We start from the raw sequence: 21,301 nt of genomic DNA on the forward strand, positions 1-21,301 counted from the left end.
TCGCTCAGGCAATGCGGCGTGTACGTGTGCCATGGCGAGCGAGAAAACAGAAGCCCCCACCCCCCCGGCGGCGTGCTGCCAGTGACCAACCAGTCGACGGCATTTGTTGGCCCCGCATACAGGGAGTGACCGAGAGAGAGGGACGACCAAGGGCAAAGGGAACACTCACTCGGCAGCAACACCCATCTCCACAACACACTTATCACGTCCCAACATCCTCTCATCTCTCTCTCTCCTACCCACGCATCGTGAACACACACCTCACCCCCCTCTCTCGTGCCCACCATGGCTCCCCATTCCAGCTGAGACCGCCCCCCCCTCTCGCTTCCTCCCGACACACCAAATGGACCTCCTCGCAGGCAACGCGCCGCGTCCATCCACGCCTGTCCCGGGCGTGTGGCTCCTCGACTGTCCGTCCGAGCTGCACGTACGCGTCTTTGCACTGGCCCCTCCTCCTCCTCCCTTACCAGCTCCTTCTCCAGTAGCAACAACAGTACCACCACCCCTCCCTTCGCCCACAAACTCTACCACACTAGCCATCCCAGTCCCTCCAGCAACCGCACCGCTCCCTTCTCCTCCCACGAGTGCGCCTCCACAACTCTCCCTCGCGCTCCCACTGCCCTCTCCAGCCCTCCCTTCGTCATCAGCGGCGTCAGCACCTCCCAACCTCGCCCCAACAGCATCCCTCATCACGCTCCCCACCCCGACAACAGCACAAGATGTCAGCCACCAAGAGGCCTCCACCATTGACCGTCTCCGCAGCGACGCCCTCGAGCGCGCATGGGTAGCCCTCAACTCGTGTTCATCGGATATCAGGCGGCTGTTCTCAGGCCCGTGTGCAGTCGTTGCCCCGGCCGCTGGAGGGTCTGGCTCCAGTCTGTCAGAATCGGGATCTGGATCCGGCGCCGGCGCGCCCAAGGCAAACGACGTCAAGCCTGAGACAGATTCTGGTGTGGCGTCCAGTACGGCGGCGGACAAGGCCAAGGCCGACAAGGCCGACGAAGGCTCCTCGTCTGCTGCTGCGCAGACCGATGGCGAGCGCCAGCTCTGGATGTTCTCATCTGATGCCAACCTGCCCGTCCCGGAGGGCCTGGTCGGTAAGTGGTGTTGTGGCTACAGTAGTTGAAAGAGTTACGAGCTGACGCCTTTGGCAGAGGTCCGCCGCCCTGCACCCATCTCGCTTGCGTCAAGCCTCACCTGCGCCGAACACGGACACGCGCTCGCATGCCTCGCAAGTACTGGCTGCGACCAGTTGACATTTGCGCCTCCCGCAAGTTGGCCGTTGCTCGAGGCTGCAGCAGGCGAGAAGCTCGCGTGGGCAATGGGAGTGCGGATTGCCTTGCTCCCTTCGTCACTCGTCCTGGGGCCTGCACCGTATGATGTGCGCCTCCGTCCAACAAGCGCAACGGCTAGCAAAGAGGACGGCGCACTCATTCTCACTGCCAAGCCCCGCGCGCCCGCTCACTGCGCTCCACGGCCGCCAGCACCCCCGTCGGGCGCAGGCGCAGAGCCACTGGTTCTCCGCCCCCTGTCCCTCCCTGCTCTCCTTGTTGCGCCGCACACAACGGACAATCCGCAAGATGAACGTCTCAGTGCTGCGTTTGACGCTGCCCTCGGTCCCGGATGGAAAGCTGGGAGGACGGAAGCGCGTGTCGCTGCGCAGGCCAACGACATGCCACAGCCAGACTGGAGCGTCTACTTTGTGCCCCTCGGCTCTGGGTTTGACGAGCGCTCCCTCCCTGCAGCTGTCGCCGCCAAATGGCGCGGTGCGCAGGGCGTCCTCACCGTATGGCCAACACACCTCGCGCGGCCCCTCGCCCCTACGCCCCGTCGCCCAGCCGCCCTCCCACCCAGGTTTGGCGGTGGCCTCGGTGCCGCTCCCGACCTCATGTCAGCCGCGACAGGCCTGTTTGACTTTTTCACGAGCTACACCGAGCCCGAACCTGAAGTCGAGGAGGAGGAAGAGGCCGAGGAGACAGAGGAGCCCATCATGATCGAGGAAGAGGACGACAGCAGCAGCAAGCGCGAAGACGAAAGCGTCGGCGACCTGTTTTCGGCCCACTCGCAGAGTCCCGAGCCTGAAATTGAAGAGGGCGACCTGTTTGGAAGTACGTTTACAACTCCCCGTGCTAGTGCGCTGGAACTGGATGGCGTCCCCGAGCCAAATGACGATGCGGATATTGTTCCAGTCGCGGCTGACAGCATGGACGTGGACGGCCTGTTTGGTGACGACGGTGACGATGGTACGGCCGACGTCACAGTCGACACAGTCGTCCCCCCTGCAATCATCACCGAGGTGCCATCACGGGCAAGCGAGCTGGATGATTCGCGCAACAACCTCGTCACAGAGGACGACTTCAACTTTTTCGACTCGCCGCCACCTGATGAGATTGAGGTCGCCACGCCAGAGACTCCCAAAGGCGAGCGTATCTTTGAGCCAACCGGAGCAGAGCCCAAGTTTGAGGTCATTTCGCGTGCGCCTTCGCGTCCAGTCTCAAGACCCTTGTCGAGAATGCCCTCGCGGGCAGCTTCAAGAGCCGCTTCAAGGGCCCCTTCAAGAGCAACCAGTCCACGACTGTCGTCCCTGGCGCTGTCTCTCAGATTGAAGGAGAGTGTGCAGGCACCCCCGAGGCCACCATCACCACCCCCAGTCGAGGCTGTCGAGGTCATCGAGCCGCCGGCCAAGAAGCCACGCTATCTGGACAGTGTGCCGCCAGCATTCGCTCCGCTCCCTCTGGGACGCCGTCGCCGACCGCGGTTCGCGTACGGCCTGCCCAGTCCTGCTTCTACCGTCTCGTCTCTTCGCGCGGACCTTGTGGACCGTATCCGCGCATCATGCGAGGGCGGTGGTACCAGCAGCGAGAAGGACAAGACGCCAAAGTATGACTACACTGCGTCATGGGATGTCGACAGCGACGAGAGTGATTCAGAGGCCGACAGCCAGGTCACAACCAATGGACCTCCTACGCCAACCTCAACAGCAGACTACGAGGACGGCACACCAGCACCAATGACTGCCATCTTTCCTCCCCCGCCGCCGCCCGCAGACGACGAGGTCGAGTTTGAGGGTACTATATGCGTCGGTGGCGAGTGGTCGTCGCTCAAGGACGCGCCGACCATGGCCACCTCAATCGGTCGACCATGGGCCCAGTCATGGGTTGAAGAGGTCAACGAGGTTGCCGACGCCTATCCTTCACCAGCACCCGAGCCCAAGGTTGACCTCGACCTCGGTTCAGTTGACATTGACGCCTTGGCGAACGCAGTCGTTCGTAACCGTTTCTTTCGCCACGTGTTTGACAATGCCGCAACGGAACAGTCGCCAGTCCGCCCTCCAACGCAACTGCTCAAGACGGGCGCAATGTTGTTGGAGTTAACCGAGACCAGCAGCGAAAAGCTGTACACCCTCCCAACGGCGACCGTCAATGTTGGCTATGGTGGCCACATTATGCGTCTCTCGGTCGCTGCATTGCGATACTGGCGCGAGCTCGGTCTTTCACCCGCCGGCGGACCCAAGGATGTCGAGGCGTACGCAGTGTGTGAGCCAGGTGACGACTCTGAACGCCTTGCCTCGGACTTTTTGCGCGACATTGGCGAAGTGTACACCGTTCACAACCTCGGCAAGCACGAGACGGCCAAGGACGCCATCGTCACTGCCTCGCCATCTGGTACAGCGGCGGCTGTTGGAAAGCTGCGCGCAAAAGCCACGAAACCCATGGTCATCTATGTCATCACCTACTCGACCTCTGTCACGCCCACAGCCCTTGCGCCGCTCCTCGCTGCATCCTACACGTCTTCGTTTGTCCACGTTGTTCCCGCAGGAGCGATCCGACTCCCCAACCTCATGTCCATTGCATTTGAGATCTACGACATGATCCCCCGTCCGCTCAAGCGCGTCAACTTGCATGGCAAGCCGCTCGACCTCCCGGAGGCATGGATGCCCTTCCACGCGTTTACCATTGCGGGTGAGGAGGATCCCAAGCCGTCGCTGAGCATGGCTTGGCCACAGCGCAACTATGACGTGCTCAACCGCTGGCGGCTTGTCCATGGATCTTGGGCCTACATCAAGCATCTCGGCGTCCTTGTCCTGGCCATGGCCGATGCGCAGGGCGACTCGTGTGAAGTCAAGGCAATCCGCATGGAGGGCACCCCTGCAACCCGCGCCCAGAAGGTCTGGGACGTCTTTGCGGCCTTTGCCTCGGCTGCGGCAACCGAATGGCGTTTGACAGTGTGCTCATATGGCCTCATGGCAAAGGAGGACTTGGACGGTGGGTTTTACCGAAATTGTGACCGTAAATGCTAAATCTCTTTCAGTCTGGAAGGCACTTGTCGCTACACGTCGCGAGCCCGTCACCCTTCTGATGGTCGACCCGCCTGCAACTGCAGCCGAGCAGCCCACTCGACCTCGCCCTCCTGTCGCCAACATTCCGCCGTCGACGTTTGCCGACCCGGGGGCAAGTATCATGGACGAAACTCTTGTCGGTGGCACTGCACCGTTTTCGCGCCGTCTGGCTGTGGACCTTCCGCCGCCACAGGCCGAGTCGAATGAAACACCGTCCACCACAATCTACCCCAACTCATCCTTTGTCCTCTCCCTCGCCACTGTCACGGGCATGAACTCGGTCTCGTCCGTGTACCACGTGCTCTTCCACCGCAAGGCCCCCAACAAGGCAGACGACCGCAAGCCAACCGAGCTCGTGCCAGACGAGTTCCACCGTCTTGCCTGCCTTGGGCGCAGACGTTGGGGTCTTGATGGCGTCATTCATGTTGAGGCTGTGGGCGCTGTGTGTCGTGCTCTGGCGGCTGTGGCGCGTGGCGTTTAAGTGGGTGTTGAAAGGAAGGAAAGGAAAGAAAGAAAAGGAGAGCCCATCGGGGTGAGAGGGATTTACCCATCACACACTTCACAACAAAGTCTGAAGAGGTCAAGATCCCCAGGAGCGAGGAGTACTCTTGTAAACTGTCTGTAGATAACAATATGTAAACAGTACCAACAGTTCCACGTGTTCAACATCGTGACGTGACAGTCTGACAAGCGCGACAGGCAGGGTTGAGCTTGGTGTGGCGGAGCAGCCGACTAGCTGACTGTGTACCCAGTGCAGGGGACTGGGTATATACATTACTTGGAGAGTTACTTGGTACATAAGAGGTTCCATGCAAGGACTGTTACGGCGGTGAAGGTCGACAAGTTCCAGGGAGGCATGCTGCCATATGAGAGCACATCCTCTGCGCTCCGAACCGATCCTGGCCAGGAGGCAGTTTCGAGGACGACAAATGCTGAACGCCTCTAAGTCGCAGATCGTTTGCTCGCCTTGCGGGCTTCTTGGTCGACCAGCTTGAGCATGGTTGGTAGACGATGCTGGCCATGCATTCCGATGACGAGCTCCTCGGCCGTTGTCTGGCTCATCCCCGCAGACGTGACGTAGAGCGGTCGCACGCTGGACCCGCGGGTAATCGCACCTGGGCCACCTTGCTCCTCTGGCTCCCCTTCCTCGCCATGAAGACGAAACGGGTTCTTCGCAACTCCCACAATCGGCACTTTGCCACCCAACGCGTCGAAGAGGTGTTGTCCGAGACCAGGACGACCAGCAGCGTCGAGGTTGACAAACCCGTCAATCACCACCACGGCTGGTGGGGTTGGACTGGCAGCGAGGAGGGCGAGGACGGGAGGCAGTTCGCGTTTGTAAAACTGGCCTGGCTGGTACTCGGCCACGTTGTGTTCCACATGTGTAAAGACGTGGAGTGGTTTAGAGGCTGTCCAAGTGTCGAAGAGCACGGCGGCCGCGTACCCCGTGTCGTCTACGTACTGGACGTCAATTGCAAGAATGGGACCCGTGTGAGTGTCGGTCATGTCAGGCATGCTGCTTGGCGTGGAGTTGTTGACATCTGAAAGAGGTTTGTCTGGACAGTGGGGAGTGGAATCTACGAGATCAACACACTCGACTCGACGGGAGCGCGGGTTCCATTGTGCGACACAACAAGTGCAATTGCTTCCGGATTCTTGGCATCTTTACAAGTGCAGTCCATGCTTTGCCAGCAGCAGAGACCAGCTACGCGCAGCAGAGACTATGACGTTTGACGGGTAGCATAGCTTCTGGATGCAGCCGGGAACGTTCGAGGTGGGGTGGAAAGAGGACGCGCTACGCAAGAGACACTTGTCAAACTGGTTGCCACAGTTGTTTGATAACGCTTGCAGTCATCTCAAACGACAAGGTAGTGCCAGTTATGACACGTTGAGGCACGAGCTCACGGCCATGGCTGGTGCAGTGCGTGTTGCAAGCAAGTGGACGCGACATGCCCCGCTCACAACGGTGTTTTGAACGGGGTGCAGGGGCTGTTGTGCGTCCAAGTGGTACACACTCTCGGCTCTGGGACGTGGCATCTGCTGCTAAAACAGTTGGGTACTTCCCCAGCAGCGCAGTGTGCTAGACTCGGCTCAGCATGCCTACGATCTTCGCGGCCTAGCGCATCGGAGGCGAGAGGCCTCATCAAACGTGGCTGCGAACTTGTTCGCACCAACTGGTAGACGCAGATCTCCTCAGCGCTCGACACTCCACTTGGCCGCTTCCTCCTCTGCCAGGCGTAGCTTCACAACGGTCAGTCAGTTCCCTGCACCAGTGCCCTCCAAGTGTCCGTTCTCCAGTCTACCAGATGCTCGCATCTCAATGCCCGGGTAAGTCATACAGTGCATCCAAATGTGAATGGATTACGAGCGGGGCTTCTCCCTGTATTGCGTCAGCACTGTGGATAGATGAAATATCGTGACACTCACTTCTTCTCCTTCCAGAGAGCGAGGAGACCAACACCGGCGACCTTGACGACCTTGAAGCGGACACCGGGAATGTCTCCCTTGGCCTTACCGCGGCGACCGAAGCCCGAGATGAGGACCTCGTCGTTCTCGTCGGTGAAGTTGAGGCAACCGTCGTTGGGGACGAAGGCGGTGACCTTCTTGCCGTTCTTGATGAGCTGGACACGGACACACTTGCGAATAGCCGAGTTGGGCTGCTTGGCCTCAACACCGACCTGGGAATGTTAGATTTGCTCTGCGTTGAATTCAAACAGCGCCTGGCGAGAAAGAGAGATAGAGAGAAGCGATGGACAATCGCTCTGCGCAGACGGACGGATGGCAGGCGGACGTGGGTTCCTCTCGGAAAACATGTTCCCTCTGCGAAACCTGCGTGGATCCGCCGCCCAAAATTCCTTTGTCCTTCCGCCCCCCCGTCCATGTCCATTCTCTCCCCTCTGTCTCGCGAGCGCTGCCCTTTTGCGCGCTCACCTTCTCAAGGACGATACCCTTGGCGTGCGACGAGCCACCGGTGGGCGAGGTCTTGTAGAACTTGCCGAGAGCGCGCTTGTTGTAGTCCTTGTCGGCCCAACGGTTCTCGCGACGCGAGGTGCGGAGCTTACGGGCGGCCTGGATACCACGGGGCTTGTTCGCTGTGTAGAGCACGCAGATGGGATTCCATCAAGAATGCAGAGAGGCGCCAGAACGTCGTAGGAGGGGAGTGTCGAAAGTTGTCACAAGGGACATTTGGGGAAGGGGGTTTTGGTGGTGCAAAACGGCACAAGAGACATTGACGGCGCGGAGAGTAGGTTGAACGGAGCGGTATGATCAGCTTGTGCACTTTCTGCGTCGTTGCCGTTGCCGTCGCCGTCGCTACTCACAACCCATTTTGACTGATTTGCTGGATGTCAGTTCCAAGAGGAGACCGTCGAAGCTGACGAGCAGGACCCTCCCCCTCCCACCGGCCGCACAGCCAGGACCCGCCAGGCGCACCACGGAATCAAAAAACGAAAGTCTTTATGTCCGACCGACAGTTTCGGCGCTAAGGCAAGTTTCCCACGGTCGGTGCGTTGGTATGGTTTAGACGCCACCGGGCTTCATTACACTTCAATAGGATGCCGTTCTAATGCGTACGCGGTTTTGTGTAATCTTTCAGCAAAAGTGGACACGAAACATCAGGCGACAAGCATGACTGAACCAGGCATGCTACGCCATGCAGTCCATGCACACACAGAGAGAACTGCATCAGCTGCAGCGACAACAAGGCATCGGTCGCCGTCCACATGTCGGTCAATTCCGGAGCCCCTGGCCGGTGCTCCGCACCTCCACTCGGCTTGTTGCCTATTAGTGGGCCCAGTGGATACGCGACCCATGGGCTATCGGCTATGCCCGGCAACACGCGCGTCCATGTCTATCTCTAGCCCACCTATCCATCTTGACCTCGCCCACTCCCTACTCATCCCCCCATTCACAATGATTGACACAGACAAGCTCAACCCTGCGTACGACCCCCATTTCGCGCAATTCCCCTCGCGCAGGTCGACAGTCTTCTCGGCAAAGGGGGCAGTCGCGACAAGCCAGCCGCTTGGTGAGCTTAGCGGTGGTCGATGGCGTGCTGACATGTAGCTGCCCAGGCCGGCCTGGAGATTCTCAACAAGGGCGGTAATGCTGGTGAGCAACTGGTATTGCAACTTCAGCTCACAGCAAGCCGATGCGGCTGTAGCAACTGCAGCTGCTATGAACGTTGCCGAGCCGACGTGCACAGGTGAGTTGCGGAGAGAAGGCAAGTGCTGACAGTCAGGTATCGGTGGTGGTGGGTCTAGCAACAAGGATATCGTGGGGCCAGCTAACTCCACTAGACATCTTCTGTCTGTTCTGGGACGCCAAGACTAAGACTGTCCGCGGCGTGAACGGCTCGGGTCGCGCCCCAAAGGCTCTCACTCTTGACTACCTGCGGAGCCAGGGTATCAATGGAGACACTGTGAGCTCTGCACTCTGTGAGGCTCGTTTCTGACCGTGTCTCCAGATTCCCCTCACCAACCTCAACTCTGTGACCTGCCCTGGCGCTGCGGCTGGCTGGTGGAAGACGGTTGAGGAGTTTGGCAGTGGCAAGCTCACGATGCCCGAGATCCTCGCTCCTGCTATCCGGATGGCCAAGGAAGGAATCCCATCCCACGAGCTCAACAGTTCGGCATGGAAGAACTCAGAGAAGCTTGTCAAGAACGCAAGTCCTGCGTGGCGAGAGTGCGTCACCTTGCTGCCCACGTATTCTGGCTGACGACCAGGATGATGATGCCCGATGGCGTGAGCTCAGGGGCTTGCAGGACAAAGCTGACGACAGAACCCACCGGTCGCCGGCAACATCATGACCCACCCCGAATTGGCTGCAACGTTCGAAGCAGTGGCCAACCAGGGCCCAAAGGGATTCTACACTGGCCGCATTGCTGAAGGTGAGCTGGCCTCAGCTGAAACAAGCTCACTTGCAGCGATTGTCGAGCTGGTCCGTTCGGGTGGCGGTGTCTTGACCCTTGAGGACCTTGCCGAGACGACGGCAGAGGTCATCCAGCCCATCAAGTATGACTTCCGCAAGGACGCCAAGGATGACGGTATTACCATGTGGGAGGTGAGCGTGGCTACCAGTTTGGTGTAACCCATGCTCATGGCAGTGCCCACCCAACGGCCAGGGTCTGACTGCGCTTATCGCGCTGGGTATTGTCGAGGCAGTTGGGGAGGTGCATGGCGTCGATGTGCTTCAGCTGGACTTCAACGGCACGCAGTACCTGCACATTCTTATCGAGGCACTCCGTCTCGCGTTTGCGGACAGTGAGTACTGGTTACGTTACCGATCTGAACCCCCAGCCCAGTACTATGTTACCGACCCCAAGTTTGAGTTTGTCCCTGTTGACCAGCTCTTGTCAAACGTGCGACTGACTGTTACCGTCGCTGACCTTGGCAACAGGAGTACCTCCAGTCCCGAGCCAAGCTCATCGACCTCTCCAAGACTGTCGGTGTCGAGCACGGCAACCCCATTCATTCCAGCGATACCATCTACCTCTCCACGTCTGACCAGGAGGGAAACGCGTGCTCGTTCATTGCAAGCAACTATGCGGGTGGGTCTTACAAGAGCTTCTTAACAGAGCTGCCATAGCTGACTCGCTAGGCTTCGGCACGGGTGCCATCCCTACTGGTTGCGGCTTTACGCTCCAGAACCGTGGATCAGGCTTTACTCTGCGCGAAGGCCACCCCAACAACATTGCTGGCGGCAAGCGGCCCTACCACACCATCATCCCGGCCATGGCCACGCGCGGCGACGAGTTGGTGATGAGCTTTGGCGTCATGGGAGATGAGTACTGCCATTTTCGCGTGTTTCATCGTATCTGACTTCTCTTTTCCACGCTTCATGCAACCGCAGGGCCACGTTCAAGTACTCCTCAACACCCTTCGAGGGTTCACTCCCCAGGCCTCGCTCGACGCTCCTCGCTTCTGTATCTCATCGGGTCTGCCTGATGCCGGTACAAAGGGGGCGGCCGACGCCGGTAATGTCAACTCGGAGATCTGGTTTGAGGAGGGTATCGCCCCCGAGGTGATTGACGAGTTGAAGCGTGGGTTCAGCTTTGGGTGATTCCACGATGGGTAGCTGGAGGAGCGTGGCCCCCCGCACGCGGCGCGCGGCGCCGTAGCGTGGGGTTGGTGAAAGCAGAGTGCGCCGTGCGCTGCCCTTTGGCAGACCTTTGGTACTCTCCTCTCCCTCTGCCCACGTGCGTCGGAAATGGACGTCAACTGACTCAAACACAGGTATGGGTCACAAATGTGAGCTCGCCACGGGTTACAACCGCAAGATTGCCGGCCGTGGACAGGTCATCCGCGCTGTTCGCGACCCGAGCGGACGTAACGTGTGGGCTGCTGGCAGCGACTTGCGTGGCGACGGCTGTGCTGTGGGTCAGATATAGGTTGTACTCTTGCAGTAGAATGGGCGGGGAAGTGATTCACCTGTGCATATATATGTTAGAAAGATACTGTCGAACAAACATGTGTCGGAATTTTGCGATGGCAGTTGCTAACAGTTGAATGGATCATTATTCATGTCATTATTTAACGACGATTTGGTGCTCTGCTGCACTCCTCCCCATCCTCCTCTTTCCCCAAACATTTAAACAAATTAACCTCGCACACACCTACAAATACAGCTCTACACGAAGCACCACATACCCGCTGACAAAAGAATGCACAGAGAGTTATCCTAAGGTCACGAAGTGAAAAGGAATAAAAGCGCCCGGAAAATAACCAACAAAATAGAACACCACAATACCCACCCACCTTGCAACCTCCGTCGTTTCCCCAATTCACAAGCAACGCTTCCAACTCTGAGATCGTTGTATAGCTCTCCATCTCATCAACGCCTGCTGATGTTGTGGCACGGTGATTCAACGAGCTGCGTCTAAAACGTGTGGCTTCTATCGTCTAGATGGTTAGGACGTAGGTCTCATACGAAAGTGTGAGCTCGAACACGAGTAGATCCTGCAACCAGAGTTCGAGTCTCTGTGGAGGCACACCTTTTGCCCTTCTGGGCCAGTCGTCTTGCTTTTGGGGCTCTGAACAGGCTGAACAGGCAGACCGGAGGGGAGGGTAGGTGCACCAACGATGGTTGACCAAGATGACAACGGAGGTGGAAACCATCGGCGCGGTTGGTTTCCCTCAGAAACGCCACATACATGTGTCCAACAACTTCTGAATTTGACTCGCCACTGGGATGCATTTGGGCAACTTCTGCTACTGAGACATGATACACACAGAAACATATATATTGGCGATCAAGGACGGCTCTGCCGGTAGTAGTGGGAGATTGGGGACAATGGATAGTGTGCAGGGGGTGAAGGCTATGTTTTGGGCTTATTTTCGGGCTTTCTTTCAGCGCCTCTAGTCGTTGTTCTGGCTGTTGAGCTGGAAGAGTCAGTTCTGGCCACTTTTTAGCACTCACGATGCGCAGAATGTAGAGGAACAAATTGAGAAAGTCCAAGTACAAACGGAGGGAGCCCAAGACTGCCTCGTCGACTGACAGCGTCTTCATGATCTGCTGGGTGTCGTACAGGACCAAACCGGAGAAAATGAGGACACCAAAGCAGGCAACGACGAGGTCAAAAGTGGCGTTGAAGGGGAGGAAGATGCCCACAAGGCCGGCGGTGATGAGACCCCAGAGACCGCCGAACAGGAAGGGACCAAAGGAGGAAAAGTCCATCTTGGTCTGGAAGGTAAAGAGTGTGAGGCCGACAAAGACGCCGGTAGTGATGAGGAGAGCCTGCACGACAATCTTCGTGTCGTAGTAGCTGGTTGTTGTGCCAATCATGACACTCTCAAAGAGCGTGAAGAGGGTGAGGATGATCATGTTGGTGGGGAACTCGTGGCGCTTCCAGTAGACGCCAAAGAGGCTGGCAAACGATCCAATGAGTGAGGTCCAGATGATCCAGGTGTTGTTCTGAACAAATTCCTTGGGACCAGGAAAAGAGAGGGCAATGGACACAGTAGCAGTGAGTGCGAGCTGAACGAGGAGAATGGCGTAGACCTTGCGGATGAAGGCGCGACGGATAGCCTCGTCACAGTCCATGACGCAGACACCAATCTTGAAGTCGTCGGGAATATCGTCCTCGGCAGGCTGGTCGGTCCATGCGTTGCGCGATGAGCCGGCCATTGCGCCGACAACAAACGACGCATCGTTCACGTCAAACTGCTGGGCCCTCTTGGACTTGTTGTCCGTCGACGACTGGGGCAGAAGCGGGGCCGAGACGCCAGCGTCGTCGTGATCGTCTGCTGTGGAGCCGTACTGGCCCACTGGTGGGGCGTACTTGGGCGGGGACGCCATGGTTGTTGTGGCTGAGTGAGAGATTGCAATGAAAGAGATGAGGATAGAACGATGGAGAGAGGGGAGAGCGATGACAGGTATAGAGAGCGATGGTGAAGATGGGATGGAAGACGTCAGAAGCGACACAGCGACGCGTTCGGTTGGGTGGCGAATGGCCCCGGCGGCTCGTACGTCATAACGCATCCCCAAAAGTGCCACACGGGATATAACGCCGATACGTATGGGAGAGCGAGAGACAAGAAGGGGGGGGGGACTGTTTAAGGTAACTGCGTGGGTGTGGTTAATTAGGACGACTGCGCATTCTCCCGTTATTACCGGGTAATTAGCTGTGTTTATCCGCCGGTCACGGGCATCAGACGAGTGGCGTGCGTGCGTTCGCTCTCACTCGCTATCTGACGAGCGACGGTTGAGAGTCGCTCCTCGTAGTCCATGTCGTCTCCTTTCATTCTCTCATCTCGTCAACCACCACCTACATCGTCCTCCACGGCCCCCATTCGCGGCCCATCACTCGCCACAGCGCAACCCCTCAGCCTCGGAGCCCTTGCCTCACGACGCACGCTCGTCTGCTGCTTATCATGAATATCGCCGCATCAACCCACGCCACCGACATGCCGTGGCTCTTCTCCGCAACCGCATCGCAAACTCCCAACGCCCTCGCTCTCGCTCGCGCAGGCGGCGTCGGCGGAAACACCTACACCTACATCGATGAGGCCCTGGGCACGTCCCAGGGCTCCTGCTCGACGATGGGTACTGGGGGCAGGCAGTGGGTTTGAGGCGGGCGGGGGGAACCCGCCTGACATGTTTGGCGGCAAGGCCTACCCGCCCGCTCACCACAACGAAACCTATCCCCTCACGCCGCCGAGCTCGCTCGGTGACGGCGTCCACATTCCTCGCCCGCCCCTCACCTCCTTCTCCAACACCACAACTCTCCCGCCCTCCCCCACAGCAAGCGTGTCGTCCAGCAGCAACAACAACAACAACAGCAACAGCCTGGCGAGGCCGTTTGCTCGCTCCTCGTCCTCCTCATCCTCCACAACACGCACAAGCCGTTGTGCGCCTGTCCTCCCGCTCATTGCCTCGGTGTTCCCTTACGCCTCGTCGGAAGTTGCCTCGGTCTCTAGCATGCTGGAGATTGTCACCCCGCCAGACACGGTGTTGAAAGGCTTTGTCGCCGACGATGACTCTGCGGGTCGCCTGGTGTTTGTCCATCTTCCGCCAACTCTGAGCGCACCAGCGCCGGAACCACTCGCGCCGCACTTTTCAGATGTGCTGCGTCCTTACGACCCGCGTCGCCCGCACCCGCGTGCCCCCAGTCCGCCCCCGCAGACGGGCCTCGACATTCGCGAGAGCCTCACCGCACTCCTTGATCTGGCCGACACGCTCGAGGCCACTCAGCTCCTGCTTGTCCTCGACAAGGACGAGCGTGAACCCGCACCCCTCGCCGAGCTCATGCACGCGCTTATGTTCGTTGGCGGCACACCCGTCCGTCCGGGCGCGTCCGTTGGCGACTGGGAGTGGGACGCTAGGCGATGGGCGCTTGTGAGCATCGAGCTGTAGGTCACGCTCTAGTTCGAGCCGGGCACGCGTCTCCAGCCCTGCCACAGCGGGCCTCACCACACACGGTTGTTCATCCAGCCCTCCCCACCACTTGCCACAATTCCAACATCGTAGCCTGTAATGTTGTCACAGTAGAACGAGTCACAAGAACCATTAGTCATCAATTAAACGAGTAGTAGTACCATAGTCACCGCGCCGAGATACATACGGCGCGCAAAGAAACCACATATCATGCACATCTTACCCAGAAGCGTGGTCCCTGGTATGACCAGAAGTCGTTTGGAACTCGTTGACCTTGGCACTCATCGGCCCTAGGCCACAGAGGCCTCTTGTGCATTCTCTCGCATCTGAACAGCACAGCAGTTGTGCGTCCCTCCCTTGCTAGGTGAATAGGAAGCCATCTCTGTCGCAACAATTCGTTTGTCGACGTCGGTCAACAATGCCAACGTGCCATCCATGCCTCCATAAGCAAAGCCCTTTGGCCACCTGCTGCGACCCGCACCTGGCACACACCGGTACGGCGTGGAACGCCACGTCTCGGCCGCAGAGACCCAACAGTTTGACAAGATCTTCACGCCACTGACCCACAACACGGTCTGGCGGACGCCACACCCAGGTGCGCGTGGCACCGACACGCCATGGCAGCGGACTGTTTTCAAGCCACAGCTGTTCTTGCAACGTGAATGTCTACTTGTTGGGTAGCCGCTACAGCGATTTATAGGTAGCCTAAGAGGCCAAAAAAAAGCTGGATCGCGAATGGGAAGGACAACAACTAGGCCCAGAGGCATGTCCGGTCTGAGGACCAATAATGACAACGCAAATCTGGTCACATTATTGCTTTGCTTTGTTTTGCGGGTTGTTTGTTTTTGTGTCATCTCATATACTCACCGCCTGTATGTCGTACCGTGAACCGAATGGCCACAATGTCTCACTGAGTGCTGCCACGAAGTCATGTTACCAGGATACCCATGTTCCACATTGCATTGTTATAGGCTGGTAACCGACACGAAAAAGGTGGTGGGTGGCACGGTATTGTTCTAACCATATCCCGCCACACCTACTGTTCACGCCAGGCCTACTCGTCTGTGTAGCTCACCTTCTATCAAAACCCGTCTAAGGGGCGATTCTGGTCCTCGTCATGGGTGTAAGTCCGCAGATACTTGGTGGCCAGCAGCACGCAATATCCTACTCGTAATCGTAATCTGCTGGATATATTTTCTTAGTCACAACGTTACATCTGTTGAACCTTTCCAGCTCGAGATCCCCATCAGACGACCTCACATTAAACCAGGGGGGGGGGTGTCAGCTCTACGTATGTTCGTCATGTCTATGGGTTATGATACCGGTACCTGCCGCAGGTAGAGTATGTGCGTCCACCTTGCTCTCATCATCACATCTGACGATTGGGAGGAGTGTGTAAGCTGTACCTGGTAAGACCGTGTGCCAGAGCAGCTGGCGCAGCTAGAAGAAACAAAGCCGGTATCAGTGGAAATGCAAAGCCCGTGCCGTTGAATCCGGTCCAAGGGAACCCAAGGAACGATGAGACAGAAAAACACACACAACCGGGCCTTTGAACAACGGTTGTACGGTTATTGTCTCGCACTTTCTCGCTTTCGAACCAGCAGCAAGCTGATGCACGCTTGGACAAGCACGCGGTTGTTAGTTGACCATCTCTTGACAGCCGCGAGCACCGTGCACTGTGCCAAATCACGGTGACATTGGCAGTACATTCCGTGGCACACCCTGTACGCACGGCCGTTGGCACCGCAAGCCCTTTGCGACGACGGCCCCCGGGGGGGGAGGGGCCTGGTCTCCTCCTCCTCCCTGTTATTTGCCTGTGGACAATGCAATAGTTGGCGATTCCGGGCCGCTGGCGGCGTATGCTTGACTGTTATAGCGGTCGGCCGAAATGGATGACAGCCCGCGGCAGATACACGCGGAGAGGGAGAAAGCCACAGATCCACAGACACACCCTTTGAGCGAACCTGGGACATGACGAGTTAGTCGCCGGCTTGCAGGCGTGGGGTGACATGCGCCTGGTCCCTATACTGCAAGCCGTGTTCGACGCCATGGTCGAGTGAATGTCCGGGTGTGCACCATCATGACAGTGCGGCAACCGCGCGTGATTGTGGCGCTGGGTGTCTATTGATGGCAGATAATTGGTGGCCACTTTGGCCAGATGTGACCTGTTTGACGCGTTTCATGGCCGCTCTCGATGCCATCAGCGGCTCACAGCCGAGTCTCTGATCTCTGATCTCTGTTGGTTCCTGCTGCTGCCTGGCGCTGACCGCTGATGGACGGTAGCGGGACGCGTGCCAGTAGTGATGATGCGTGGGCTGTATTCTCAGGTGCCCATCTACCGATGGCTGCGAGCGACATGCAGGCGGGACAGATGGAGAGAGAGAGACAGAGAGAGAACGTGCGTGCATTATCTACGCGGTATACGTTGTCCATGTTGTTGTCACTACTGTCGTTGGCCTCGTTGGCCAATCTGCCCAAACAAGGTTTCCCGCCTGATCCCCACCCACCGTCCATTCCAGCATTCTGCTGGCAAACGAGGCTAGGAGAGAGCCTATGTGGGGTGCGGGCCGAGACGTAGTATGTGGTGGTCCCCAGTGCTCCTTTGTGTCAGAGACCTACGGTTCCCCTTGTCTGCAATGTTGCTGTGCAAGCGGGGATGTCGTCACGCCCAGGAGAGAGCGAGCCATACCTCTCTCTCTCTCTCTCTCTCTCTCGATCGACGTGTCAGGCAGAGCCAGGGGTGCGTTGTGTAGTTGACGTCCGCGGTTTGGATGCGCATACCGATGCGACGCCTATGACTCTCCTTGTTTTTGCCTTTGCCCTGCCTACTCCATGTCCGACCCAAACCTTGTCAGTACAGTATAGTGCATGAGAGAGAGAGATGATGGTGGTCTCAAGAGCTGGATGAGTGGAGCCCATTTGTGTGGTGTCACTGGCGGGGTGAGAGGTTTGGTGTGTGCCTGGCACAAAAGGGGGAGAGCACAGGGAGAGAGGGAGAGGCGCTGACGCGAGTGACTTTCCTTTTCACGTTTTATGGTTACGTAATACCATACTCACCACCGCGCGGGCGTGCGCCCAGAGGGCCCAGAGGGAAGACAAACACTCTCGTGGCCACCTACGCCGTTCTTCTCTTCTTCACCCCCCCCCCCCCCCCCGTGTGTCTCTTGTTCTTGCAACACCTCCATCCATCCATCCATCCCCATCCATCCCTACACTCTACACCCACACCTCGTCTCCCTACAGCACACCCCCCGCCCTCGGCCCATCCCCACACCAGCCAGTCGCCTATACCTGTCCCATACCGCCTGCGCGCGCCGATTTAAAAGCGGCAAAGGAGAGCACCCCCCTCTCCCTCTCCTTCCTTCCCAGACAGCAAACGCGCCTTCCCTCCTCCTGTCAACTCATCCACTCCCGCAACGTATCCTTGTAAACCCCTCCGGCCCTCCCCTTCCCTCGGCTGTACCTCCTCGCTCTCCCCCTCTCGACTCTTTCCCGCTGGCGCGCCTACAAACCAGGCGCATTTGAAACCACCACTCGACGCAAACTCGCACAACAATGCCCTACGACGTCAACATGGCCGAGGGCTCGTCTGCCGTCCTGCGCCCGCGTAGGACAACACAGCGCCCCGCGTCCTGGTTCATGCCTTCGACTACCTCGCTCGCTGCGCTGGCCGTGGCCGGTGCAACCGAAGGCGCCCTCTCCACACCGGCAGAGTCGACTGCCAACCCCTTCCGTACCGGGGGCTTCCAAGCTCCACCTCCTACGAGCTTTCGGTCGCCGGCTTCGTCGATAAAGGGTAAACACAAGTTGTCTCCATCCCCCTCGCCGCGCAACCACGACTATGACTTTGTCATCTCGTCACCCCGCCCGGGACCCCCCTCTCTCCAAATCATGGCCTACTCGCCGAGCAAGGGCGGAGACAAGGACGCTGGATCGTCCTCGCCCGTCCCAGCCGATAGCCCCACCCCGGCGTACAACATGGCCACTGCAGCCGCCAAGCTCCGACTGGCAGACGATGACAGCCCCATCCGTCACGTCCCAGGCCATAGCCGTAGTCTTGCTGCCGCACGTTCCCGGGACGACCTCTTCTCGCCCAAGGCGCGTGGATCCCCGGGGAGTGCGCGCCACCAGTCGCTCGTCCTTGACGATCACGACGAGCCACCTATCCCTCTCCACTCTCAAGTGTCCCATACTCCGCTTTTCACAACTCTCCGCACATCCCAGTCACAGGACTGCAGTCCATGGCGCATGCCAAACACCACGAGGATACCTCGCCTGTCCGTGTCGCACCCTATTCGCCCGCGCAAGGCAAACGATCGCGCAGGAGGTCTGGCACAGAAGAAGGCAGTCTCACTTGGTGACATTCAGGTCGACAACGTCGGCGACTCTCCGTTTGGATCGGCATTTGTGCATGGACGCAAGCCCCGTTCGTCTCTTGGTAACCTCCCTGTCGGCTTTTCAGGTCGCCAACGACGAAGCGCAGGACCCCTGTCTGAACAGAGCATCTCACGTTCAGTCGGACACAAGTCTGGCCTCTCGCTTTCTCTGTCCCAAGGGTTGGCGCCCATGCCCGACTTTTCGACCTCGAATTCATCCATCTCGTCTTCGTCGACCACAAGTATTACCCCACCCGCATCAGCCGAGTCCATGTTTGAAAATGTAAAGCCCAACCCCGAAGTGTTTGAGGCTGCGGCGTCGGGCATCAAGCAAAAGTTTAAGCCACGCGACTCGTCCAGTTCAAACCTTACGGTTACCACCGCCGAGGAAGACCGTGTCAAGATGCCTCCACCTTCTGTTTTGCGTGTCAACACTTTGCCAGTGGCTGGACCGTCGGTCAAACGTGCCCGCTCCCTTGGCCACCGTCCAGACGGCGACGAAGCCGAGGCCGAGATGCTCGCTGCAGCTATGCTTGCCTCGCAGCCCGAGCCGACCCTTGCAAGCAAGTTGACCAACTTTGGCGTCCACGGTGATGACAAGCTCACCATGCCCGGTACCCCTGTCAAGCGCAACGCCTTCAACCTTACCCACCCACGCAGCTCTGGCCGTGTTGTCATGTCCATTTCCCAGCCTGTTCTAGGATCAGACGGATCCCCATCGGCCGTCTTTAGCGCTACCCCATTCTTCCCACCTCCCTCTACCCGTAAAGCCTTGGGCAATGTCCCCCACTTGACCGTGACCACCACGTCGTCACCCGACAGCGCCATGGACACCGACGAGGCGTCGCCGACCACTCACCTCGGTTCAGCATCCAAGGCTCCCCAAGTTGCCACTCGCCTCAACCTGCTCCGTCGTCTCGGAAGCACTGGCGGTAGCAGCAGCCTCGAGTGCTCCGAGGACGAGGGCACCCCAACCAAGGGCGGTAGTGACCGCCATGCCATGTCATCGTCGTATGGTGGCACTCCGACACCGTCTCCCAAGGCCGTTTCGATGCTCATGGCCCCAAACACCCAGCCAAAGGACACTGGTGTTGTCCCTCGCCTTTCCCTCCCTACCTTTGGCACAACGAAGAGTCGCCGTGTTCGCCACCGCCAATCGCACCCAGTAGCGCCACCCAACCTTCCCGAAGAGGACGACATTTTCGAGTCGCGCTTTGTTGTGATGCACCCCCTCGGCAAGGGAGCCTTTTCGACTGTCCTCCAGGTCCAGGAGCGCTTTGGAGACGGTGTCTACGCCGTCAAGAAGACCCGTGGCGTCTTTGACGGGGTCATGGACCGTCTTCGTCATCTCGAGGAGATTGACGTTTTGCGCCACCTGTCAAAGGACCCCAACCCACACATTATCCGCTTTGTCGACGCCTGGGAGCAGAACCGCCAGCTGTACATCCAGACTGAGGCGTGTGTTGGTTCGCTTGCTGCCTTCCTCGAGGTCTTTGGCCACGAGAATGAGCGCCTGGACGAGGCCCGCGTGTGGAAGATGGTCCGTGATCTCTCGGACGGTATCCACCACATTCACTCGCACGGCGTCATCCACTTTGACATCAAGCCCGACAACATTCTTGTCGCTGCCGACCGAACCCTCAAACTTGCAGACTTTGGCCTGGCCACCCGATGGCCACGCCTGAGCCCTGCCGAAATCATCGAGGGCTCTGGCCTCGGTGGCTCCATTGGTGTCTGGAAGGAGGACAAGCTTGAGCGCGAGGGTGACCGCATTTACATGCCGCCCGAGATGCTCCGCGGTGTCTTTGTCATGGCGGCCGACATTTTCAGCTTTGGCCTGGTGGTCCTCGAGTCGGCAATGAATATTTACCTCCCCGACGGCGGACCCTCGTGGCACGCTCTTCGCGAGAACAACTTCACCTGGCTCGACCTCTCGCCGCTGTCGCCTGCTCTCACCGACTTGATTGTGAGCTGCATGAACGCCGACCCCCAGCAGCGTCCGTCCATCGAGCACATTGTCGAGCACCCCATCATCCAGCGCACCCTCACTGGTGGTGCCGCTCTCGCCCCTGAGGACCCCCGCTGGCTCGTCGACGTTCTTGCTGGAACTGGCAGCACTCTCCGTCCCGCCTTGGGTGGTCTCGATGGTGAGGGCGACGTGGTTATGGGCGACGCCTAGAGCGCGCGCGTGCAAGGCCTTGGGGAGCTGAGCGCGTCGCTGGCGATCCGTTCAACCCCAACCTTCTTCGACCTTTTCATCTTTTCCTTTTGCTTCGAATGGACCATTTTTGCGGCCGTCCACGAACGGCTCCGTGTCTCAACCTGCATCGAATCTCCTCCCGCAACTTGTACCATACCACCGCGACCCCAACCCAACAACATTTCGACCACTTCGCCCCTCCTTGAGCTGGCAGACGATTCTGCCGCCACTACCGACCCCCTTCGAACCAATTAAGAGAATACATATACGATGCGAGAGAGAGAGAGAGCAAACAAACATGTTTAGAAGTCAGAAGTAGTAGTACCGTGTTCCGGCGCCCATATGTGTAGCCGCTGTGCACCTGCCAATGTGGCCCACTGTATGCCCGATGCATTATATAGATTGGTGAGAACGATAGGAAGGTCGTCTGCCACAGTTGCAAAGTGGGGTTTCACTCCTTCTGGAATCTCTCTGGCTGGGTTCGTATGTGCAGCGGGTACAGTACAGTACAT

The 21,301-nt window shown here is 58.4% G+C and overlaps 7 protein-coding genes and 1 non-coding gene across 8 annotated transcripts; 5 read left to right on the forward strand and 3 right to left on the reverse strand.

The window, feature by feature from the left end:
- Nucleotides 1–343: 343 nt before the first annotated feature.
- Nucleotides 344–4,820, forward strand: EHS24_005326 (uncharacterized protein; the record flags this gene model as incomplete). Its single annotated transcript, XM_028620854.1, has 3 exons — nt 344–1,097; nt 1,155–4,265; nt 4,312–4,820. The coding sequence occupies 3 exons, from the start codon at nt 344–346 to the stop codon at nt 4,818–4,820; spliced, it is 4,374 nt and encodes a 1,457-aa protein (XP_028471896.1).
- Nucleotides 4,821–5,281: 461 nt separating this feature from the next.
- EHS24_005327 (uncharacterized protein) lies at nt 5,282–5,854 on the reverse strand (the record flags this gene model as incomplete). The annotated part of the gene is made up of 1 exon (XM_028620855.1): nt 5,282–5,854. One exon carries the CDS (start codon nt 5,852–5,854, stop codon nt 5,282–5,284), a length of 573 nt encoding a protein of 190 aa, XP_028471897.1.
- Nucleotides 5,855–6,700: 846 nt separating this feature from the next.
- Nucleotides 6,701–7,666, reverse strand: RPS23 (40S ribosomal protein S23; the record flags this gene model as incomplete). Its single annotated transcript, XM_028620856.1, has 4 exons — nt 6,701–6,719; nt 6,767–7,017; nt 7,271–7,431; nt 7,660–7,666. The coding sequence occupies 4 exons, from the start codon at nt 7,664–7,666 to the stop codon at nt 6,701–6,703; spliced, it is 438 nt and encodes a 145-aa protein (XP_028471898.1).
- A 585-nt stretch (nt 7,667–8,251) lies between these two features.
- On the forward strand, nt 8,252–10,728 carry EHS24_005329 (uncharacterized protein; the record flags this gene model as incomplete). The annotated part of the gene is made up of 15 exons (XM_028620857.1): nt 8,252–8,366; nt 8,405–8,449; nt 8,502–8,543; nt 8,580–8,591; nt 8,638–8,759; nt 8,805–9,022; nt 9,064–9,082; nt 9,120–9,228; nt 9,265–9,401; nt 9,445–9,601; nt 9,638–9,699; nt 9,738–9,888; nt 9,939–10,096; nt 10,191–10,380; nt 10,574–10,728. 15 exons carry the CDS (start codon nt 8,252–8,254, stop codon nt 10,726–10,728), a joined length of 1,692 nt encoding a protein of 563 aa, XP_028471899.1.
- A 500-nt stretch (nt 10,729–11,228) lies between these two features.
- Nucleotides 11,229–11,328, forward strand: EHS24_005330. Its single transcript has one exon. It is a non-coding gene; the product is annotated as a tRNA-Met (tRNA).
- Nucleotides 11,329–11,695: 367 nt separating this feature from the next.
- Nucleotides 11,696–12,635, reverse strand: EHS24_005331 (uncharacterized protein; the record flags this gene model as incomplete). Its single annotated transcript, XM_028620858.1, has 2 exons — nt 11,696–11,719; nt 11,757–12,635. The coding sequence occupies 2 exons, from the start codon at nt 12,633–12,635 to the stop codon at nt 11,696–11,698; spliced, it is 903 nt and encodes a 300-aa protein (XP_028471900.1).
- A 1,122-nt stretch (nt 12,636–13,757) lies between these two features.
- On the forward strand, nt 13,758–14,192 carry EHS24_005332 (uncharacterized protein; the record flags this gene model as incomplete). The annotated part of the gene is made up of 1 exon (XM_028620859.1): nt 13,758–14,192. The coding sequence occupies one exon, from the start codon at nt 13,758–13,760 to the stop codon at nt 14,190–14,192; it is 435 nt and encodes a 144-aa protein (XP_028471901.1).
- A 3,576-nt stretch (nt 14,193–17,768) lies between these two features.
- EHS24_005333 (uncharacterized protein) lies at nt 17,769–20,768 on the forward strand (the record flags this gene model as incomplete). Its single annotated transcript, XM_028620860.1, has 1 exon — nt 17,769–20,768. The coding sequence occupies one exon, from the start codon at nt 17,769–17,771 to the stop codon at nt 20,766–20,768; it is 3,000 nt and encodes a 999-aa protein (XP_028471902.1).
- Nucleotides 20,769–21,301: the final 533 nt, after the last annotated feature.

The sequence above is a fragment of the Apiotrichum porosum genome, assembly GCF_003942205.1.
Source record: "Apiotrichum porosum strain DSM 27194 chromosome Unknown scaffold_21, whole genome shotgun sequence".
Taxonomy (NCBI): domain Eukaryota; kingdom Fungi; phylum Basidiomycota; class Tremellomycetes; order Trichosporonales; family Trichosporonaceae; genus Apiotrichum; species Apiotrichum porosum.